General features: G+C 40.1%; 2 protein-coding genes across 2 annotated transcripts in view; one reads left to right on the top strand and one right to left on the bottom strand.

Annotated features, from left to right (window-relative positions):
* Positions 1–25,421, top strand: part of GABRB3 (gamma-aminobutyric acid type A receptor subunit beta3) — a 463,256-nt gene that overhangs the window by 78,160 nt on the left and 359,675 nt on the right. The gene's annotated exons all lie outside the window — the stretch shown is intronic.
* Positions 1–25,421, bottom strand: part of GABRA5 (gamma-aminobutyric acid type A receptor subunit alpha5) — a 139,337-nt gene that overhangs the window by 111,893 nt on the left and 2,023 nt on the right. Inside the window, exons 2-5 of the mRNA XM_075590562.1 lie at positions 25,244–25,393; positions 19,532–19,653; positions 15,034–15,101; positions 14,700–14,920 (exon numbers count right to left, since the gene is read on the bottom strand). Of these exons, the coding sequence (XP_075446677.1) occupies positions 14,700–14,920; positions 15,034–15,101; positions 19,532–19,653; positions 25,244–25,329 (497 nt within the window). The 5' untranslated portion in view covers positions 25,330–25,393. The remainder of the gene's footprint in view (positions 1–14,699; positions 14,921–15,033; positions 15,102–19,531; positions 19,654–25,243; positions 25,394–25,421) is intronic.

Raw genomic sequence — 25,421 nt, 5'->3', positions numbered from 1 at the left:
TCCGAGGACCCCCTACTTCAAGAGATACAGGCCCCGTTATGGGGTGCCGATATCCCCTGCAGAATTTCAATGTCCCGGTCACGTGACGCGGACGCCTGAAAGTGTAGGGGATACCGGCACCCCATAATGGGGCCTGTATCTCCTGAAGTAGGGAGTCCTCGGACCTGAAACCAATGTGGGTCAGCTCCGGAGACCCCCTGCACATCTACACTATAATTAAAATGTATATTTAAAAAAGAATTAACAAACATCAATACACGACCCCCCTCCCGCCCTCCGCCCTAACACATACAGTACAATAATGTGCAAAATAACTATTATCCAGATATGGATAATAGATTATTTGCCCATTATTAAACACTGCATTAGCATACCTAAATAAAGTCAATAAAAACAGCAGCCAGCTAATCCAATGAATACAAGCAGTAACAACATCAACAATTATTTAATTAAACCATTAACCAATGAAACCAATTAATTCCTAAACCAACTCAAAATGAATAGTAACACTAACCAATCAAACCAATTAATTACAACAACATTAATGAATGTAAACATTAAAAGACAAATAAATACATTCAAACAATCTCTGAAAGAACCATAAAACGCATTAGCCAACATAATACAACATTAACTACAAACGAACACCAATCGCAAACATTTTATAACATTAAGCAGCAAAAAAAAAAACAATTACATCCACATAAAAAACTGACATTAAAAAAAACAACAGCAATACCAAGCCAGAAATGCCCCCCAAATATTGTAATAATAATGTATTAATCTGTATCCTAAAGTGATACAGATTAATATATTATCAGTCAATGTGCCTCCCCAAAAAATCAACAATCACATCCAATGAAAAAACCTGTAAAAAAGACATTTACAAACATGGAATATATTACTTACCATCAGAAGCGGTGGCCCTCCGACTCCCGGGGAAACAGGAAGCTCACGTACCTTGAAGGCCTCCAACAGCATCCGATGCCATCCGCCATGAAGATCCGGCTCAGGTACCCCAATCTTCTTTTTTCTTTCTTTAATCACCTTCTTCTATCTTCATCTGTCACCATTTCTTGATCTTCTTTATCTTCTTTCTTCATCTGTCAATCCAAAATACCCCATGTTAAATCCCAGCCGATGCTGTCTCGTCGGCTTCTTGGGCTCAAATGAGGCGTCACGGCCTTAAATTGGGCTTGTGACGTCACATTTAGCCTCAAAATGGTTAACAGCCACATGATTGGCTGTTCAAACCATGTTCCGACTTTAAAACATTTTTTTTGACATGACGTCACTTAAAGGGAATGATGCCAGCCAATCAGAATGGCTGTGCTTCATTTGCCTTTAAGATGACGTCACGAAGCCGGCGTCACATGGTATTTCAACCAATCAGATTTTGGGAACCAATTCCACACTCTGATTGGCTGAAATACCATGTGACGCCGGCCATCTTGGATTTCGTGACATCATCTTAAAGGCTAATGCGTTTTATGGTTCTTTCAGAGATTGTTTGAATGTATTTATTCGTCTTTTAATGTTTACATTCATTAATGTTGTTGTAATTAATTGGTTTCATTGGTTAGTGTTACTATTCATTTTGAGTTGGTTTAGGAATTAATTGGTTTCATTGGTTAATGGTTTAATTAAATAATTGTTGATGTTGTTACTGCTTGTATTCATTGGATTAGCTGGCTGCTGTTTTTATTGACTTTATTTAGGTATGCTAATGCAGTGTTTAATAATGGGCAAATAATCTATTATCCATATCTGGATAACAGTTATTTTGCACATTATTGTACTGTATGTGTTAGGGGGGTGTATTTAGTTAGAAATATTGTTTACTATTTTTGTTGGCACAACATTGGTACCGCAGGCCCGCGGGTACCCCGGGACTCCCGCGGGGACACCGGGACGGCCGCGGGGTCAGCCAGGGACGCCCGCGCGACCCCCGGCCTCCCTCGGGGGCCCCTGCGGGGTCAGCCGGGGACACCCGCCGGCCTGTTGTATTGGTTTTGCGCCTGCAAAAAGGTAAACAAAGAATTTTTTCTAAGTCCAGCTTTTTTTATCACCTGCCTTTAGCTGGTTAGCTTTATTCAGCGCAACTTTCTCGTACGATCAGTTTGTGTTGCTTAGTGAATCCCGCAGAAGGGCAGAATTCAGCGCAAACAGCTGATCGTACGAGCAAAATTGGACTTTGAAAAAATTTCAAGAAAAAGCCAGTTTTAGAGCGCAAAGTGCCTGTTTGTGCGGCTTAGTGCATAGCGCTCGGCGGAACTTCACGTTCAGCACTTTGCGCTCTTAAAATGACTTATCACTGCTTTGTGCATAGCCCCCATAGAGAGATGCCCCTAAACATAACTGAGATAGCTAAACAATGTGTTCCTCCATATCCTGCATCCCCACCACCACTATTTTGCAGAGTCTGGATGGGTGACATACTTAATGTCACATTATTGGAGGCTAACGCAACGTTGAGCTACTGTATACAATGTTAATCCTATGCTAATGAGATGTAGAATGGCTGTTATTTTTGCATATAATTAACTGTGGATATGCACTTGAGGAAAATAATATCTGTTACGGTTTTAGGTAATGTCACATTGCTGTATAAGCCCTGGTTTAACTAAACTTTGTAGATTTATCCCTTAAAGAGTTGAGTAGTGGTGACCATTCCTGACCCACAATGGCCATTTAGTGAATGCCTGCTACTGCGAGATAATAAATATTATCATGCTTAATGACCATTGTGAATTCTTATATAACAGAGTACTGTGAGGGCAATTATACTAACTACCAAATTCATCCACCATGTCTGCACTGTTCAGCAATGCAGCTTTAGTCTTATTTACTATAAGAATTCTGTCATACTATTTGGTAAAACAGTAGAGCCATCATAATAACAGTAGAACTGTGTTGTTTCTCTTTCAAAGAAAAGGCCAAAAACTGATTTAGACTATGGTACTTTAAATGTAAAAAGAACGGCACATACAATTATATAATCAAATCTTTTGATACAGGGAAATAATTTTATTTTCCATACCTGCATAGAAATGAAGGCTCGCCGTAAAAGAAGCACATTATGTAAGGTAAAAATACTTATGCAAACATGGACAACAAGTCTAAGGGGGTCATGCACTAAGCTCCGTTAAGTCACTTTAAGAGCGCAAAGTGCTCTTATAACGTGATGTTGCGCTGAACACGATGCACTAAGCAATGCAAACAGGCACTTTGCACTCTAAAAATGACTTTGTTCCGGAATTTTTTCTAAGTCCAACTTTGCTCGTTCGTTACCCTGTTTGCGTTAAATTCTGCCCTTAAGCGGGATGCACTGAGCAATGCAACCTTAGCGTATGCGAAAGTTGCGTTCAACAGAACACGTCAGCTCAAAGTAGACGCAAAAAAAGCTGGACTTAAAAAAAATTATTGCTTTACATTTTTGCATGCGCAAAACCCATACAACAGGCCGGCGCGTGTCCCCGGCTGACCCCGCGGGGGTCCCCGAGGGAGCCCGGGGTTCGCGCGGGGGTCCCCGCGGGAGTGCGGGGGTTCCTGCGGGAGTCCCGGGGTACTCGCGGGAATCCCGGGGTACCCGCGGGCCTGCGGTACCAATGTTGCGCCGCCAAAAATAATAAACAATATTTATAACTAAATACACCCCCCTAACACATACGATACAGTAATGGGCAAAATTACTATTATCCACATATGGATAATAATGCATTTGCCCATTTTAAACACATATAACTTTCAATAAATACAGTAAAAACATATTACACTTACCTTTTACAGGCACCCATGATGAAGGGCGTCTTCATCCTCATCTTCATCCAGCCCATGTCCCTCCGGTGCTGCAAAACATACACAAGAATAAAAACAGCCAATGTAATGTCCCCTAACCCCTTAATCATCTTAGCGGTTATTAACCGCTACAGTCATTAAGAAGTTAACCCACCCTCACCCACCACTCGGGAGGCCTACATACCCTCCCCCACTACCCCCCCACCCCGTGAGGCCTAACCACCCTCACCCACTACCCAGCCGGGAGGCCTACCCACATACCCTTGGGGCCAATACCCCCTTCCCCCACCCCCAGTACCCACAATAAAAACAATACACAGCCCCACAATAAACATCATTATATTTATTAAATACATAATCGCATCCCCGGCCTCACTTTTTAACGGACATGCTTTTTTTGAACATCAGAACGCAAAGCCATTGAGCTTAGTGCATAGCCCCCTAAATCTTTTGCACAGATTTCCATCACGCATTTTCCCAAAATCTGTTCCGCACTCCAGAATCCAAATGTAGTTTGGGAGATAAAAAAGTCAGTTGAAAACCTCAGAATCCAGCGAAAGGACACATCGACAGACCCCGTAACAATTGCAGACGGTGCAGATTCCAGATGACGCCCGGGGTCGGGCAAGGTTCGACACAGAGCGAACAAGGGGAACAGGCATGGCCCAGTCCACCGCCAAGATTACTTCCCCCGGGGTCGCCGAGGGCGGGTAAGAAGCTTGCAGCATTGAAAAGGGGCCGGTTGCGAGACAGGATAAGCACGTTTACAGGTTGGTTAGCAAAGGTACGTGCAAAGGAACAAGCGGGGTGAGAAATCCCAGATAGTGCTGGACAGTGGCGGCCTGCAGCTTCGGAGGTGGTGCATGTCCGGGACCTGGAGATGGATAGCGCAGCAGAGAAAGCGATTCTCAGGGCATCTTTAATAAGCAAGTTGAGTAACTGCTGCTTCGGGCGCGATTTGTGGAGAGCACATCCCCAAGTGGAATGGTAAGGACAGACCAGGCTGGTAGATGAGCATGGGACATGCTGCTAGGCATGCCAGGCGGGATAAACGTATTTAAGTTTGCGGGAGGTCTTGGAGAGGGTTCTGGCAGGGTTGGCGGTACGGGCCTAGTTTACGGGGGGTTAAATAGGCCCGTCGGTGGCGGCTCTTGGGGGTAGGTGCTTGTTCTTGCCAGACTGGGAGCTGGGCCGTTTGAGCCTGGGGGGAGTACGAGTGGGTAAGGTCAGTTATCCATGACCTCGAGAGCCCGCTCGCGTAGGGGACGAGGTCAGCGGTTTGAGGGCTGGCTGACCATCCCCTCCCCCACATGTCAGAGGGGCACTCTGGCAGGGAGTGCATTTACCCCTCTTAGGTTTTCTGTATAAATAAATAGCTGTGGCCATTTTACCTCCAGTTTCTGTTTCCTGTCTTTATTTGTACGTTACATGTGGGTACGAGACGGGGTGAGAGGGGAACTGCCTGGCAACCTCCCTGGTCATGGATTTTCCCAAAATCTGTTCCGCACTACAGAATCCAAAAGTCAGTTGAAAACCTCAGAATCCGGCCTCCAAGCAGATTCTATGTCAACACTTTTTTGAGAGAGTGGAGACTGATGTTAATAGAGTCTCAAATTGTATTTATATCCCCTGAAACCACCCTCAAATAAAATAGGGAGTGACATCTGTGTTTAAAAAATAGCACACCATAGATACCTGGGAGATTTGTAAAGTATATTTAAATAACTCACATCCCACAGTTTCTAAATGAGTTCCATAAGAACTTGAAAGGAATGGAAGGCGGGCACTGCTAACTTGGTAGTAAGGAACTAAACTCAATCTAAAAAAAAATGAGGTTTATTCACATCGGACAAACACACATCTCTCCAAAAAAACTCTGACGCGTTTCGTACCACGCAGGGTACTTTGTCAAAAAGTACCCTGCATGGTACAAAACGTGTCAGAGCTTTTTGGAGAGATGTGTGTTTGTCCGATGTGAATAAACCTCATTTTTTTGGAGATTGCGTTTAGTTCCTTACTACCAGGTTAGCAGTGCCCGCCTTCCATTCCTTTTTATTTTCACTTTGTATCCCGGCTGGAGTGTGCCACAGGTTCAAAGGCAATCAGCTGCTGTTCTTCCTAATGTGAGTACTCTCTATTTTGGGCTTCTTTAGACTCAGTGTGGTATACCAGGGATAGTTGGGGGTTGCGGGGGCAGGGGAGCACTTTCTCATCGGGTGGTTCTCTTTGCAGGGAGCGCTCCGCTCTGGATAGCTGCCCCACCCCTGCTATATTCACTCTCTACCTTGCTACATAGCCACACATGCATTGGGTTTTATATGATCTCTTTTATGCGATCTTTCATTAATCCCATTGTTTTTTCTGTGTCCAAATGGCCATGGTCGTCATGTAGGGAATGTAGGACCACTTGTCTATACCGGTACGGAAGTACCAGTTGCTTAGTTACCAGGAAGAAAGCAAAGGATTGGTGGGACAGCGGATCCATAAAAAAGTACAATGGAACTCACAAGCAATTGCAAAAATTAAAAAGATTATACCGGTTATTTCTATTATATTGTTGTTTTCTTGAACTTTTATCCGGCTATTTTTGTTTGCTTAGTTAGCATGTGCTGCTTTTTCTTAGCAACTGTGAACATTACCCACTCTTAAGCACCAGGTTATCCCATTGCTTCACAAGGAGTCGACTTTCTGGGTGTTTTCTGGCGACTTCTGGTCCTTCAGGGCTGACCAAACTTTTATCAAGCCTGGGTCTGTCTGTTGGGCTTGGGATAGATCCTGGCAGTTTAGTCGGGCTAATCCCCCATAGTCAACTCTGCGGGGTGAGAGTACACTAAGGGAACCTTAGTTCCCCAGACTGTCAGCCACTCTATTCGGATTTGCAGTTGTGACCTGCCTTGGCACTTCTAGTTGATCGCACAATGCGTGCACTCCAGCTGCGGCAATGTCACTCCAGTGTCCATCCTTGACTTGAGCATCCAGTGAATTTGACACAATACATCTGCTTCAATATTTTGTTTTCCAGGCCTGTTCTTTAGTCTGAAGTTGCAAGAAGCCAATGCTGCTAACCACCTGTGACCCGTGGCTTTCAGCTTTGCTGATTTTAGAATATAAGTAAGAAGGTTGTTGTCTGTGTGTACTAAAAAATTGTTTCCATATATTTAGTCATGTAGTTTGTCCACTACCACCCATTTCAATGCTAAAACTCCAGTTTGTGCACTGAGTAACTTCTTTCTGACATGCACCAACCCCAGGCTCACAAATGCTACTGGTCTTAGTCCCTTGGGGGTGTTCTTGGTATAGCACTTCTCCCAACCCATCTAGACTGGCAACTACATGCAGAACGTAGGGCTTTTGTGGATCTGCAAGCGCGAGTACTGGTGCCTTTATAAGGCAGGCCTTTATGACTTGGAAAGCCTCTTCGCACTTATGAGTCATCTATTCCCAATTGGCTCATTCTTTTAAAATATTCTTGACTGGTGGCCCCAGAGGCCATGCTACTGTACATCCTTTTGGTTGAGGATAACCTTTTGTCAACTGTGTCAATGGCTGTACTATGGCTGACAAGTTGTTCACGAACCGTCTAATATCTGCAGAACCCCAGGAAGGGCCGCAACTCTGTCAGCTGGGTATGCTTTGGCCAAGATGCAATGGCCTCTAACTTAGAGGGATTGGTAGCCACTCCTATTTCTGATACGATGTGTCATACATACGTGACAGACATCCAGCAGAAATGCACTTGTCAACTGACAATTTTAGTCCACTTTCACTTAATAGATCTAATACCTTCATCAATCATTCCTGGTGTTCCTCCAAAGTTTTTCCGAATACTATGATATCATCCAGATATACCAATACTTCAAGTAGATTCATATCTCCCACTAGCCTGTGTAAACATAGCTGGGGCCCCTGACACTCCTTTTGGCATGCACTCAAATTGGTAAAACCTCAAAGAGCATATAAACACAGTCTTTTATTTATCATACTTGCTCATTGGGATCTGGTAATTACCACTACGAAGATCCAAGACTGAAAACAATTTGCTCCAGTGAGGCAATCCAATGCATCTTCTATACGTGGCATTGTTTACTGGTCTGGGATGGTTCCTTTATTCAGTGTGTTGTAGTCAATGCACATTCTCACCACTCCACTCTTTTTCCGGGCCACCACTATGGGTCATTGTGACAGAGCGGACTGTAGGCGAGGTCAGTTAAGAGTCCACAAGCTGTATTGATGCCAGCCCAAAACATGCACAACTATAGTATCTGTTTTTCCTTTCTGTATGGACATCACTCCAGCCTTTACTAATAGTCCTCCATGGTAACCCCCATGGGGTGGACTGTCAATCAGGAAAGTGGTCCCTTCTATGTTTCTTGAGTGTCAGTTTTCCAGTTATCTTCTGTGCACTGTTGGAGGAACTTGCATTGAACGGGTCCTACCCACATAATCTCCCCAAAGGTCCCCTCACTCTGAGCCTTGTCCTTTTCTTACATCGGCTGATAAGCCTTCAAACACAAAGGGTGGATGGTCAATATCCAGTCATAATCATTGCCACCCACGGTCTGGCACCTCTTAGCTACAGTAATTGTCTAAAACTATTTGCGTTCGTGCCAATTATAACCCCTGTCTCTTTTTTGTTATGAACTTACGTGCATATGAGGACCACTAACGTCAATGGTCCTTCCACTCCCATTACTTTCTTGGAAAAGTCAAGCTTCATAGATAAGGGTAACTAGCGTCACTGATGTCCCAAATGACTAAGCCTTCCAACGGTTGTAATAGCAGGTGTTTCAGGTACCAACTGTACCGTGGCTTGAAGATGATGGATACTTGGGATCCACTGTCCAGTAGGACATCGCATACTTGTCCTTCGATCTTTGATTGTACTCGGGCTGAGGGACCCAGTAGTCCCTTGGATAAGTGCGGAGTGGCATGATCTCTTGCGGGAGCTGTTTGGACAGCTTCTTTCTGCACTCAGGACCCTCGTTCATTTCCTGACTGTGGCTGGGAGCAGATGAACTGCTTAATCACCCTCTGGGTATTCTCTATTTCAGCAACTGTTTGCATAGTGGCCATCTTTTCTACACCTACAGTATAACAGAAGTTTGACCCTTCCCGACTGGGTTCGTAGCTCCTCCGTGTTTTTCTCCCCCCTCTAGGGTCAGCTCCATACAGGGTTGCCACCCTGCTTTTCTGGGTAGATTTTCCCATTCATTCTCAATAGATTCATCCACCATTTGCATGGCAGCCATCACTCTTGGCATCCCACCGGCTAACACACCTGCCTTTCCTGACCCTGGTCATTCTTCACTATTTCTGTCTGGGGTCGCCCCTCATGGCAGTATCTTCTCTACTAATTTTCCCCGGACAGGAGATTGCATGATCCATTCTTCCTCATCTCTTATTTCTTTTAATAGTTCTAGGAATTTTGGTGGAGATTCCTTCCACTCTCTGAGTCGTAGGCCAACAGTCATGATATCTCCTGGGAGTACTCCCTGCATCAGTTGCTCCACTCTGACGCAATCAACCCGTCAAGGGTGACACCCTTTCTTTGTCTTACTTTCAGCAAACCACTTCAAGTCTGCACAAATAGTTGGATAGTTTCTCAACCTCTTGCTGGTACATGCCTCTGAAAAGGAAATACAGTTCCTCCCCACTCTCCAGGGTGCCGAATGTGTGTTCTAGGGCCTGTAGATACTCACCAGGTGTGCTAACTTAATTTCCTTCCCTAATGGCTCTGATTATAGCTAATGTGGGCCCCTTAAGGCTTTCCGCAATCTGGATCTTCTTATTCTGATCTAAGCCCCCCTCCCCCATTCCTGTACCATCTGCATGGCCTGCTCTATCCCAGGGGTGCGCAAAGTTTTTGAGCTGCGCCCCGTGTACTAGTCCCAGCGCCCACGCCCCCCCTCTCCTGTGACCGCATGTCAAATGTGATGTCACGTGGCCCAACAGCCGCATTTGACATGCGTTAACATGATGACGCATCACATGACCCGGCGGTGTACTTGACGCATCGTTATAATGGCGACGTGACCAGAAGCTGGCTAAATCCCGGTAAGTTGAGGTTGCAGAGGCCTCGCACGATCCCCCGGCATTTAATTGAAATACCTCAGGGAACAGCGTGGGGCCATGGCAACTGCCGCGCCCCCCCCCAAAAAATCCTGTTCCCCATAGTTTGCGCACCTTTGCGCTATCCAACTCTTAAAATCGTCTTCACTACCGTGGGGTTGGGCATACCCCAGAGAACATCTCTAATCTTTGATAGTAGTGATCCCCCTGGCTAGACTACATACATTTTTTTACTACCTGTCCCATGGCAGTGATAATGCCTCAGGGGAAGTGGGGGCATATTCTGTGGTGGAGGTAGGGATTTTGGGGAACAGTTCAATTCGGACTTCATCTATAATGGCACCGTCCTTGGCTAATAACTCTCTGATCTTTTCTCCTATAGTGGGTCCTACCATGTTTCTCTGGCCAGGGCAGGCTTACACATTATACTGTAGCAATATCCCAAACTTCATGGTCGCCCCTGCAATACTATAAAGCACTTTTACAGGATCAATATCATTATCACATGTACACAATACAAAGGCAATTAGTTTCTTAAAACACATCATTTTTCCCTGCATCTCGGGTGGTCCCCACGCCGGGGAAGCCCTATTCCTTCCTTAATACTAGCATCATCAGTCGTATCGGGGACAGTTAACAGTAATGCCTAATTAGGGTCCAGGCCTTCTCATATGCACCACCCACTTAAAATAGCAGCCACCATAAAGGGAATTGTAAAATAGCGTCTAGTGTTCTCGCGACAGATGTGGAGCTTGGCAGGTGTATTGCCCTACTTAGTAAATCACAGCCTGTGCCTCAAATGTAACCCCTCCTTTAATTATGTCAGACTAATACCCATGCTGAGGCGGGGGCCTGAGTTCTACTCCCAATTATGGCCTGTGTGTTCCCACTAGCTGGGTCCGCGACCACAAGTCTGAATATAGGACACGACACTGGACTGTAAATAACCAAAGAAGCATTTATATATTCAACTGCTATAACCACAACAATATAAGCATAACTGGGATCCTTTGTGTGAGGATCATTCAAATACAATTGCAGTACTTATAATGTGCTGCGCAATTGTGTGTGTTAGTGTCCGCAACCCTGTGTTGTAAAGGGCCAGTGTGTAGGCGCTAGCACATAACATTGGAGCTCTTATATTTAGTGTGGTACCGTGGCAGGGCTGTCTCTTCACAAAGACTTTGGTACCCTTTTCTGTAGTGAGGATTCCCTCTGCTTGCTTAGTCTGGTGGGCTGTTGCTCCACTTGTACTCCACTCAGGGAGCCTGTCTGTGGCCTTGCCAGCCTGTTGTTCTTGCTGCTATTGTGTAAGGGTTCCAGTCCTGGGTTTGGCTGGAACTCACCCTTACATGGTGCTAGAGGTTCCAGGCAAATCTCTCCCTAAACTGAGCAATTGGGAACAGCTGTTTTTGGACTTATACTGCGGTTTGCCTTGTTGCTGCCTTCTCTGCCGCTCTGCCCCTATTGGCTGTCCATGCTATTTAGGGTAAGCCCCTTCCACCAGGAAGGGGCTGAGCATAACACTTTCTTTCTGTGTAACCTGTGCTTTGCCTGTCTGCAGTATATTTGCAATAACATATAAAGTATATTTAGCTTCCAGAGACCTATACCCTGCTTCATGAGGCCTTCCCTGTGCTGAAGCCCCTGCACTGAAGCTTCTCTTTTCCGGAGGCCTTTCCTGTGCTGAAGCACCTGCGCTGGATCTCCTACGCTGTAGCTTCCCTGTTCCTGAGGCCATTCGTGTGCTGAAGCACCTGAGCTGGATCCCCTGTGCTAAAGCTTCTCTAATTCTGGAGGCCTTCCCTGTGCTGGATCTCCTGCACTGAAGCTTCTGTATTCCGGAGGTCTTCCCTCGGCTGAAGCTTCTCTATTCCTGAGCCCTTCCCTGCACTGGATCTCCTGCGCTGAAGCTTCTCTCTTCTTGAGGTCTTCACTGTGCTGAAGCCCCTATGCTGAAGCCTTCCCTGATGCTGACCCCAGCCTATGACCTCGACCATCGCTCCTGTGCTGCCTGCCCTGACCCCAGCCTGGATATTGATTAAGCTGCTCTCTCCAATCCTGATCCAGCTTCCCACGACTACGGAATCTGCAATCTGGACCCGGCTTCGCGGCTCCAGGTCGGTGTTTCCATTAACCCACCTCAGCTCTGCGGTCCGCTACTCGTTTGTGGTGAACACATCCGTTACATGATGGCAGTGTTCTGTTGTTGCTGGGCAGACAGGGCTTACAAGTGTAATTTTTTTTTTTAAATATCTACCTTTTGAGACTGATCTGCAGATAAAAGGAACTGACAAATCCATGGGGGATTCGAATTCTGGTGACAATTTTGCCTAACTCTTTCTACTGCACATTGGGAGTGACTTATCAAAGTTTCATATCTACAGAATTGGGGCAAATTTATCAAAGAAAAGAAATCACATTAAAAGCAGTTTAATGTTTTCCTTTAATAATTTTGGTGCAGTATTTTGCCCCAGTTTTGCCTTGACTTTGCATTGTATTGTATTGTATGTCTTTATTTATATTGCGTCAAAAATGTACTCAGCGCTTTACAAAGAATACAGTACAGGGAATTAAAATAATACATTAAAATCAGACAATAGGGAAGAAAATCCCTGCCCCAAAGAGCTTACAATCAAGAAGATGTTGCTACATAACCCTCCTATACTGTATAACAATTCTCCATATGGGTTACTATTGGAAGCATCGCAAAATTGGTACAATTGGGATGATTTTTCAAAGTCTTTCTGCTGTGGAACTGAGGTAAGTATAGTGTAAAAAACAGCACCAGATTTATCAAAGCAAAACATTCAATTTACATCAATTAAGGGTGCGTTTTTAAATACATCTGATACACAACCCCCAAAGTAGCTATTTACATCCATATTCAAAGGCACATTTTTAAAATACATCCTTACAATTATCGTTTAAATGCAAAAATACCAAGTGTAGGAGCTTGATACATTTTTAGCAGTGTATTTTAGTTGAGCTGGGAATGTAAGCATCTTCAATCTCATACTTGTGTTAAATATGGTAAGTTTTCAACTGAATATTGAATACAGGCATACCCCGCATTAACGTACGCAATGGGACCGGAGCATGTATGTAAAGCGAAAATGTACTTAAAGTGAAGCACTACCTTTTCCCACTTATCGATGCATGTACTGTACTGCAATCGTTATATACGTGCATAACTGATGTAAATAATGCATTTATAACAGGCTCTATAGTCTCCCTGCTTGCGCACCGCTTCGGTACAGGTAGGGAGCCGATATTGCTGTTCAGGACGTGATGACAGGCGCATGCGTGAGCTGCCGTTTGCCTATTGGGCGATATGTACTTACTCGCGAGTGTACTTAAAGTGAGTGTACTTAAAGCGGGGTATGCCTGTAGTGGAAACCACAAGAATCAGCCATAATATGCCCTGTAGCTGAGCACAGTTTAGTGAAAGTTTAATTTGCCCTGATTACAGGCTGCATAGATATAACCATGGGAAAACAATGTCAATGTAACTGAAATGAAGGCTACATCGACATACATTAGGTTGAAATGCTATTGTTATTTAGCCTTCACAGAAACAATGTGGAATATGGTGCATTGATTTATACTGTAGTGTACAGTAAAATATAAACACTAATGATTTATACAATAGCAAACCTTATTCTATTGACTAGATTTACTCACACTTTGATCTGGTAGTTTATAAACATGCAAAACATTTTATGATTGCTGCCTCTAGCACTGCATTTCTTTGCACCTTTGTTTCTTAGCAACCTTAGCAACTTAACAAAACAGTGACGTACTCATACAAACAGCAATTCATATGGATTGTATTCTTGTCCTAATGATTTTGAGGAGGGGGGGCTATTCCTACCCACACGAGTAGCTTGTGGACATTAATGAATTAATAATGCAATACGGATAGGTTACTATAGGTAGGGATTCCATTTCAGTTTTTGGGGGGCGGGTACTGGGAGAATCTTTCACTAGGAAACTAAAATTAGAATGTTTATTTTTTCATTTTCAACCATGTCAGTGAAATGAAATAGTGCTGAAATAGTGAAAACTACTGCATGGAATGCCCATTCAAGTCAATTGGACTTCCTTTGCGATGTTGCTCAAGTCAGCACTATCTCACATAATTGAATAAGCCCGTTAGTGAAAACTCAATCAAAGTAGAAGTGTGAGGGAAAAATCTCCAAGCATGATTTACAAAAAATCCCAATAGTTGCCATTTTAAAAAAGGCTTCAAAAAAATGTTTTGAAATCAATATTTTTCTAGGATTGAAATCTACTAGAGTATTTTGTAATGTTATATATGACAGCACCTTAAAACTGAAAAAGGCTCAAGTTAATCCTGTATTATGATTTCATGTGGTTTGAACCTTCCTAAATAGTGTTCCTGTCATTAGGATGCCTTAACATGAGGACTTTAGAAACCCTCTATATGGCATTATCAGATAATAACACAACTTCTAAGTATATGTCGTGCTTTGCTGAAACAGGCAATCATATTTTAAATAAACATTGCAACATACAGCAAAATAAAAATGAGAGACACTGAATAAAAAGTTCATTATGTGCCCCCCTTCCCCACCTCTCCCAACACTTTTTCTTATTATATACCCCACAATTTATTTGAAAATTAATGTTTAAAAAAAAAAAAAAAAAAAAGTATAATTAAGACACAATATTTTTTGGTAATAATTGAAGATAATTACTTTTTTTTGGTAATAATTTAACTAATTTTTATGGCTCATATGTCAGTGCAGTTAGCATCTTTCTCAACTTCATTGGAAAATAATGTTCCATCCACAATGAAAGTATCTTACCTCATGGTGTAAAGCAATGTGCCATCATCCTCAAGACGCAGTAGTTTGTTAGGAGTCGTTATGTTGTGAGCTATTGATTTTTTGCCGTTATGAAAAAATGTATCAGGTGTCCAGATTTTACTAGCCAACAGATTATTAAGGGCAAGACGTTGCATTGGTCCTTGAAAACGAAGCCGTTCATCTTTCCAGCTTTGACGAAAAAACACATCAATAGTATATTCCTGTCAAACAGAAAATTGTAACAAAGAACATTGGAATAATTGAAAGTTGAATTCGAATTTATGTGATTTAGCGGATAATGCTAAATTAACTCTAAGCCTTTACTGAAACATACCATTTCTGTGTCTGATACTGGTCCGAAGCTGGTAACATAAATGTCTGTTTTCACCTGAGTTATTCGCTCTGAAAAATAAACATGAATGGTTTAAGAATATGGATTAAGTACATTGTACTCTTATGTAATTGAATTGAGCTACAATCAAAAATACGAAAACAAATATAGTGACATTCTCAATAAATTGTTTAGGTTACCAAGTTCACTCAGTGCAAGTTTTATTGTAGCATTGATTCAGTGGTGAAATTATGATAGGTTTCTTTTAGTATTTTTACATTTATAATGTTGCATTACTTCCATTGATTGCTGTGAAAATTGGCATTTTCTACCACAGTACAAAAAAAGTGTCATACAAAAGAGCATTCCTATCAACTTACTCCAGATTTTAGGTCAGGCTTGTCCTAGTTTTTAACCTCACACCCTGAATCATTTTAATTTCCTTATTTTAAGATGCAGAGCTACAAATACTTGAATTATGTGTAGTTGTTAAAAAAAAAAACCTCAGCCAAAGTATCCTCTTAAATCTGTTTTACAGCAGTTGAAATGTCTGAGGAATTGAGGATGGTGAAGGAAAGGGGATTAAAGGTGACAGAGGGTGTATAGATTAGGATAATGTGGAGTTAATATGGGAAATAGACGTTGGAGGTAGGATAGTGACAGAACAGGAGAAGTAATGAAAGAGGAATAGATGAGTCATAAAGGATACTGGGGACATGTTGGATCATTGCAAAATAAGAGGAAATAGGTGAAAAGAATGGATGAGAAAAAGGGTGAAGTTGAGGAGGGTGGGGTTTGTGATGATGGGTTTTAGGGGCAAAGGAGTGGAGAAAATAAAATAAAGAAGTTAGCTAGGTGAGGTTCAAAAGACCCATAATTAGATTGTAAGCTCTTCGGAGCAGGGACTCCTTTCCCTAAATGTCCTAAGATGTTGGTTGAAGAAGGTTGTATTATTTCACAAAGTCTTTTGTATTTATCTCAAAACTGTCATGTACTGTAATCTAATTAAAAAAGTCATACTTTCAAAATACCTTTTTAGTCATTTGAAGTTTTTAGGGGAATAAGTGGTGGGTTACATTGAAATAAATGGGATATCATATGAAATGAATGGAAATAAGGGTTGGGTTACATTGCATTTAGATTAAAGACACACTAGCATACGAGCGATGCCTATCATTACTGTAGAGAACTACTGCTGACACTAAAACTCAGTCCCAATCACCCTGCAAACTGTAAATAATTGTTGGGGATTTAGATTTAGCATCTCGCGGTCACGCTGGCAGTAAATCTTAATACATCTGTAGGAAAGGGAGCATTCAGTATCTTAAGGAATAGGCACAGGGCATGCCTTCATGTTGCAACTATAGCAGCCACTCTATTACACCAGGCTTGGCACAGTAGTGCCACCTGTACCCTCTGTGATATGTGTGACAGACATCATTTATCTGGTGTTATAATTGTCGCTATGGTAAAATTGCATTCCATGTATTAAAAATGGTTATTAAATCTGACATACTTACAAGGGAAGTATCATATATATGATCAGCTACAGGGAACAGTTAAAGTTTAGTACCAGTCCACTTGAAATATAGCTCTTTCGAGGTCTTAGTAATCATCTTTTCTCTAAACGTCATCCGCGTTGGTACAGTAATTGTTGCTATGCAGCTTAGTTGTTGCCGGTTTTGACATGAATGTGACCATGGGGATTAAATGCAGTTAAGTGTCCTAAAAAGTGTTTCTAAATTTGTTATTCCCTTCTTAACCTACTCTATACAAGCAACTGTATGCCCCTGTAATTCCTGATCAGCAAAAGCTTTTATTTAATCTAGAAACAAAGTGGGATGCTTATCGGGGATATGCTCACCACATGATTGTTGAAGAGTTGGATGTTTCTCCAAAAATAAAACAAAGAAAAATTATTTTAAAGAGCACTGAAAAGCAGCGTGCATTTTTCAAATAAAACTATGAATAATTCTATGTATCCATGTTTGGACTTAAGGGGTGGTTATATAAAGCTTTTCAAGCTATACTGTGCTTCATCAATCAATGTATTAACTGTTTAAGGGCAATGTCTGCCTTGCTACACAATAGATGGGTTAATCAATTGATTGCTAAAGGCATTTTGATGTTTTGTTACAGTATGATAGATCCTTGTACAGTATGAAACTCTCTTGCTCAGTTCAAATCAAAAGGCTCTACAACACGGTTAAACATCTGTCCAATTGTGAAGGATGGTTGTATTCCAAAAGTTATGAAAAATGAAGAATGACAAGATACAATAACATGTTATTATTATTATTATTATTAAGAATGATTTACTAAAAAAAAAAAACTTTCATTCCTGACACTGTATGGCTATGGTATAAAGTTGCAAATTAGTATTACAGATGTAGTCAATCTCACCATCTTCATTGCCGCAACCCTGCAACTGTCGCGGCCCGGACAGACTAATACTGCGCGGGTCGGATTCAGAAGTATGGACCCCAACAGCTCGGTCACATTAGACACTGTACACAGCGTAAGGGACATTTGCTTTTTAATCTGTGCCACTGGAGACAATACGTCTTGCTACAGTACATCTGTATGTCTAGTTAGAATTTAAAGCCATAAAGCTCTATATACAATTACAACAGAACAGTGTATTTTCAATTGTAGCTGCACTTTTTTCAAAACAGATTTAAAATGAATTTACTGGGTGAGTTGAATGCTAATTTTAAAGTTACTGTTAGGCTCAAATAAATATATTGATAACTATGAAGCATATACATCTAGTAATTACAGTCTGAATTTGAACTTCATTAAATGTAATTTTCTGCTTTATTTGAATGACCGTTCTTGGACGAGCACAATGCGACCATTGGCAGTGAACCATAATGAATAAGGCCCTAAATCCTCTAAATGGATCAGCCCTGTTTTTTGGAAATTTGTAAACTCTGATCTCTGTGACATGATCAGCATATAGACTAGGAGGCTATACTGTATATATACACAATCTAGTGCAATTCCAATGCCAAAAAAATGGTACTACAGTATATACATCACAGAAAAGATTACATTGTTTTCAATTGTTTTTTTTCTTTGAAAAAACTGGTGCTTTAAAACATTGTGGTCAAAATTGGATTGATACTGTACATTCTTGTATCACAATTGTAAAAGCGGCATTTTTCTGAAACAAATGATACATTGTATCACACAAAAGAAACATACTTTCTAAAATAGACATATTTCTATGTTCAAGTACCGCAATGTACCTTCAATGTTATTTCTGATAATGATATTCCATTTATGTTATACTTTCTGACATTATTATTATTGTTATTAATTTATGATCTTTTATTCGTAAGATGATAACATATTCTACAGCACAGTGCAATGCGAAAGGAGAACACTAACTTTGTAAAACAAAACAAGTACAATTAAGACAAACTGAGACATTAAGAAAGTGTCTGTTTAGAGGCACTTACAGTCTAAAAATATAGTACCAATAATTTTTTATGATACATGAACAAAGGCAATGATTGTAAATTATACATTTGGAGGTTATAAATTGAGCTACAAAAATTACTGTTGTGGCATTACAGTGATGCAAAGAGATGTATTTAGCAAGTAGTTAAGGAGGTTCTTGAAGCTAATCGGGTGTCAATTTCGGTATGCATTTTAAACCATTTGTTTTCTTACTAGTTTACCTGTGACGGTAACATGGTGTTACTGACAGATTGATCAAATGTAAAAGACCCACCAGGGTTAGTCCACAAATCTCCAAAAGAGGAGGGCACTCAAAGATTTGTGTAAAAATATATAAAAAAAGTTAATTTATTAATATATCATACACAGCAGAACACACAAATACATTAAAAACCATAAACAAAATCACAAGAAAATCCCCACTGAATTACTAATAATGTGAACACAATTATTAATATAATGTCACAGAGCGATAAATCCTGAGGGGCGTGTACATGGTCCCCCTCAGGAGATATATACCAAAATACCTGGATACTAAAAAGGAAGTATTCACATAAATATAAATTAAAACCACACGATATAACAAGAATATCACTCAACTGAAGTTAGAATAATGGGTTCAAAAATTTCAAATCACAGCAGCACTACTGGCTCACTGAATCAGGAATGCTGAGTCGGCAAGTGAGCAGTACAGATACCCTAGGTGAATATCAGTGTGGGAAAGTGCAGTGGTGATCAAATTCTAATATCAGCCGTCACAATGTCCAATGCTCTCCAGAGTTGTAGGGGCAATTGCTTGTGACGTCACCCAAATATAGTTTGATAAGTAGACCTCTACGAGACTTATTTTATATGATCAGAAGTGGCCGATCGGGCTGTTTTCAGCAGAAATTCTCCATTCATTTAAATGGGACAGTTCAGCCAAAAACAGCCTGATCGGCAAATTCAGCACATATTAAATCAACCCTTTAGTGTTAATGGACAGAACAAATAAGATGATATAACAAAGTATAAGCCTGTTGAGAAATAATTTTACCTCCGAGTCCAGGCCGAAGTCTGTTGTCATAACCATCAAGCAGACCATCAAGTATTCGAGTAAATATGGTGATGTTATCATTAGTGTCATCTTTGATTGAAGCAGTAGTCATTTGAGATAAACTATTTAAAAAAGATGTAAAAGTCATTTTTTGTCAGCAATATCAGCATCACATTTCTTAAACTTTGTACATGAAAGCACTCATCTAATGAATATATATATATATATATATATATATATATATATATATATATATATATATATATATATATACAGACATACATGCATACATATATATATGTGTGTGTGTGTGTATGTATATATGTTCAGTACTCAAAGTAGGACATCACTATACCACAGTTAATTCTGAAATATGCATGTCAAATGCAAAATGGCAGTATCCTCATTTGAGTTGGCTGGTAATATTGGCTCAGCACTCATGTTCTTACCAGGTTTATTATCCAGGCTTTTTTTTTGTAATTGTTGTCCCGTTATCTATTACACTGAGTTTGAATAAACAGAAACAAATCAGTACTGTTTTTTTTCTCTCTCTCTTCTGACTGTATGAATCCAGCATCCCTGGAATTTGCTCACATTCTAAGCATGTGCCAAAGGTGGAATTCGGATAACACTAAGGAAGTGATTTTCCGTATCTTCCACCTAAAATCTATTAAACACACAGATTAAAAAAGAAACTACTGTATGGGTCTTTCATCACTAGGTTCAATGGTAAAGTGGAACTGTGAAACAGAAGCTATCATGTACAAGATTAGGGATCTTCAGTATTTTTAAATGAATGGTTTTATTTGTGGATATTTATTATATGTTTTACAACTCAAAGATATACAGCAGTATAACTCTGAAATTTGAAATAGCTGGGTTTATGTTATTCTATATAGATGAGGATGATCCAATCTTTACAAGACTGTAACAGCCTTTAGAACTTCATAAACTTGAAATATTGATATGTTTAACTTCCCTAGGTACTAAAATGTATAAAAATATACACTCCAGAAGAAATTGCTGGACTGGCATACTTTAAATTATTCCTTGTATGACTTTTAGATCAGAGGCTAAAAATCCACATACAGTACTATGATTCAAAAAAGACTACATTCATTATATTTTTTTTACTTTTCCCCTTTACATTTGAACATGTAACAATGATTGCATTATTATCCCTTTGGTGTTGGTGCACAGTGCACTTGCATTCAAATGTTAGCTATTAATATAAGTATGTCTCTAAAAACAGCACCAGTTGATTGATTTTCAGTGAATATCCTGGGAGAAATCTGATTGACAATATTTGGCGTTGGGGAGGAATTTATTTTCCCCTTATGAGATATCATTGGATGATGTTTCACTGGGGTTTTTTGTTTGCCTTCCTCTGGATCAATATACATAGTCAGCACTTGCCGATCCACTGCTGGATCATGGCATCCCCTATGATCTTCCAGGTACTGTGGTTGCAAGCTTCTCTTTTTCACATTGCTAGAACACATTTTCTGATTTCATCCTTCCATCTTACTTTTGGTCATCGTCTTGGTATTTTAATGTCTCTTGGAATCCAGGCAAGTATCATCTTTGTCCAATGATGGTAATTTCTTCTTGCGATATGTCCGGACCACTGCTATTTTAATTTCTTCACCCTTGTGATGATGTCACAGACTTTTGTTTGGTTTTGAACCCATTCATTCTCTTTCCTGACTCTTTGGGTAATACCCAGCATACATCTTTACATACTCCTTTGCATTGTCTGAATCTTTTGAATTATCTTTGCATTTAGGGTCCACGTTTGACATCCATACGTGAGTACATGCAGAACACACTGGTTGAAAACATTCTTCTTGAGGCACAGTGCAAGGTTTCTCGAATTATTGTCTTGTTTCTTCCAAATTTGCTGCATCCCATTTTAATTTGTCTATTGATTTCATTCAAGATGTTCCCATCCATTGTTATTTGCCAGCCAAGATAGACATAGTCTTCGACTTCTTCTAGTTCTATTCCATTTATTTAAATTTTTGCTGACTTCACCCATTTGTTGAACATCTTGGTCTTTGATCTTACTGAGATTCATATGGAGGCCCACATTCTTATTCGCTTTGGCGGGTTGTCCAATTTGTCGCTGCAGGTCTTCTGGACTTGTGGCAAAAATAACAATGTAATCTACATATCGTAGGTCTCAATATTAAACTTTATTTTGATTTATTTTTCTACCCAATCTAATATCTTGAAAAATTCTTCAAGCTCTGCACAGATCTTGGGCTGCACTCAGCCCCAGGAGGGGCTGAAGACATGTCTCACTCCCAGCTCAGATGAACTTGAACTAACTGTAATTTGGACACTTCCTCCCTAAGGCACAGTTGGGCAGGGCACAGGGTCTGCACCATGATCGGCTGTACACAGACTCCAGTTCACCTCCACCCCTGTCACTCAGAGGCAGCATGAGATGGGGTAAACCCACAGGATAGCCTGACACTGCCTGTAGCTATCAGGACTTACGTGACAGAAGGCAGAGAGTATCGTCTGGACCAGCCATGGCTACATACACATCTAGCAGCATCGCCATTGGTTGATTGAACCAAAGACACCTGCACTACATTTTTTTAAAACATTTTACAGAATGTCATAACCAAAATCCTATGGGGATAATTTGTATAGGTATTGAAAAACTTTCTCCAAATTGGAGAGGAGGAGACACCATTAATGAGATTTCTAGATTAGAAACAAGGTGGATACACACTATGAAAACCTTTGTCCTCTTTGGACTAAACGCAGAAATAGATCTGGGTGCGTTTCTAATCAATGAAATATTATTCATCTCATTTTTGTTAGTCCATTTGTTTCTTTCTTTTTATCCATTATTAAATTAATGTTTTAATGTCTCCTTGGGATTTTGGTTTTCTCTGGTTTAATTTTCTGTCACTTACAGTAGTTGTGGGTTTTCACTTTGTTATATTTATATTTTTATTCAGAACTTGAATGATTCAAAAGCCAGGAGGGAGTTGCTGATTTACCTTCAGATTATTTGTTTGATAACATATATCCACACTGTAAGGTTCTTGCCAGTTAAAATGGGCCAGGGACCTTAGGTTGTCTCGGGCACCTGTAAGGTTCTTAAACTCAATACGGGCCGGGGACCTCAGGTCAGCCGGCCGTAACTGGAAACAGTGTTGCTCAACCCGGGGAGACTTAACCATGCCCTGGGCTGTTGGATCTCATTCTGATGACGTATGAGTACTCGGTAGATGAAGAAAAAGATGCACACTGGGTAATTCTGATTCCTCATCTCAACTTTATTACGGAAAAGCAATACTATTTATACAGAGAAATAAGTTGTTAATTGGAGGCGTAAATTAGAGGCGTAACAATATTAGCATATTACTAAATAACAGCTTAGCTGGGGACTTTTCATTTAGCCTTGGTTACTGTAAACAAAACTTGCGGTTAAGCCGCTTCTAAGGAAAACACAGTACTGGTATACGACCAGCAACACAACTCTACTTCTACTGAAAACAACAAGCAGAAGCTGATAAAACTGACTGCATATCTGGAGGTCGCTTTTCTGCTTAGATGTATCATTTAATTCAGGGAAAAGTTCAAGCAGACAAGATGGACATTCTGCTACACCCTTTCACACACTGCCTGATTTTATCTGCTACATTGTAAGTAGCCAATTTTCTATTGCATAAAATTGTCTTTTAGTACTTCACTATTGTGTCTTCTTTTCATTCTCTTTAGGACCACAAGCGGTTGGAACTTTGTTACTATCTTGGACACCTTCCGTATATTGTTTATATTATTTATTATTTATTGGTAATCTAATTTACACACTTTATTCATTTATTCTCTCTCTCTCTCTCTCTCTCTCTCTCTCTCTCTCTCTCTTTCTCTTTCTCTCTCTCTCTCTCTCTCTATATATATATATATATATATATATATATGTATATATATAATTGTAAACTGTGTATATATATATATATGTATATATATATATATAATATTGTAAAATGAAACTTGACATTAGCTACAATCTTTTGTGGAGGTCACTTTTAATTGAGAAGGTCTAACCCACCCATCCCATGAGTGAAGTGTCCCTCTGTCTTCTTCTGCAATGATGGCCCAAACATACAAGTTATACATTTTGGAATAACACCATTTTGCTCCAAAGTTTCCCAAGTTTTGAAGACTGATACATAGACCCTATAACTGATTGTTGCTTTTAAACACATTTCAGATACATTCAAATTAAGGTATACCTTTGAAGTATGAAGACGCAATACTATAAACCAACTTAGAAGAACCAAGGTCTAGTTTCAACTCTGCATTACATTGAACAAGTAATTTAATTTTACTGTACTGTGCCTCAGTCAAGAAAATATATTTTATAAGCTCTTCAGAGACGTGTTTCAAAGTGTCTAGATATTGTGTGCCATATTGAGTATTGTTTCAGTGCTATTAAATACATATTTTATTACAAACTGTTTTCATATCTGATTGGAACCAATCTCCATTTAAACCCAGACAACTACTGTATTAACTTCAAATTCTTCGCTGTAGAGTAGAGTGCACTTTTTTAAAAGTGTTTTGGAACATATTAACAGCTCAGAATGTTGGGGTTTAATACCCATAAATGAGCAGCCCCCACTTTTTAGGTATATATATATATATTAGGTATCTGAACTGAGCCGTACCATGGTCCCTGAACCTCTAGAGACCTCCGGTTTCCAAAATATTGGTTTGACTAATAATGGCACCATAATTACTTTGCAATCAATTTACCTGGGACTTTGACTACTGGCAAACAGTCTTATCACCAAAAGACATAAGAATACACCCCTCCAAAGCAATTTGCAATTAAAATAGTAAAAGTTAAAAAAAAAATACTTATCCTTATTTCATTTTTTTTTTAAATGTGTCAATTAAATCAATGTAACCTATTTAACATGCCACTGTCCTCAGTTCATCATAGGTACAGTAGGACTGCCACTTAAAATACAGTGTGGGCATAGATAGGTGTATCTGTACTGGTGCTGGAGGGATAGTCTAATTTACTAAAGAATACTGGATTTAGGAAAATCTGTCTATATGCTTTGTTATTTTATAATTGAGCTGGTTAATGAGATGGTAGGCTACTTTTCTATTTTTCCAGTTGAGATTCCCCTCAGTGTCTAGCATAAATAAAAGGCTGCAATCTATGCTATTGCAATCTGACAATCATTTTACTTTAGGGCTGAAGCTACCTGACTATGCCTGTCAACAATGTAGGTAATATTAATTTGAGTGTATAGATTATATCATTCTTCAAATTTACTGTTCATTTGATGTCTAAAATAATGGATCGGATATAGGGAATCAGATTTGATATAGCTCTGTAGTACCTAGTGGTGCCAAAATAGTAAACCTTAAATTAAGATTTCTTTCCAATTATCGAATATAAACCCAGACTCGTCTTGAATTATTGAGCGTAACTCATCAGATCCATGCAGTAATTTTCTAATGGGCTACAATAGACATAGTTGAAATATGTCTCATTTAATTCTGTCTGGGTTAATTCATGTTGTCATTAAAATACCGCTGAGGTTAACACAAATTTAGCAGTTAATGCACATTATTGCGATGTGGTTGTGATCAATACCAAATAACTTCCATATAACATAACTTTTAACTGAGGCAGACAAATAGCTGGAAATAATACAGTACACTACTTACCTGAACTGAATGTCTAAACTCAGAATGAAGCAGAAGACAAATATGTTTTTGATGAGGAAAGTAACTGACTTAACTTTATTTTCCATCTCCAATGATGTACTGTATAATTACTTAGGTAAGTAGAGAATGGGGGTGCATTCCACCTCGACCCTACAATGACAATAAGATACACAGATAT

The sequence above is a fragment of the Ascaphus truei genome, chromosome 3 (assembly GCF_040206685.1).
Source record: "Ascaphus truei isolate aAscTru1 chromosome 3, aAscTru1.hap1, whole genome shotgun sequence".
Lineage (NCBI taxonomy): Eukaryota > Metazoa > Chordata > Amphibia > Anura > Ascaphidae > Ascaphus > Ascaphus truei.
Note: the sequence above shows the minus strand (reverse complement) of the source record. Positions and strands in the feature narration are given on the sequence as shown.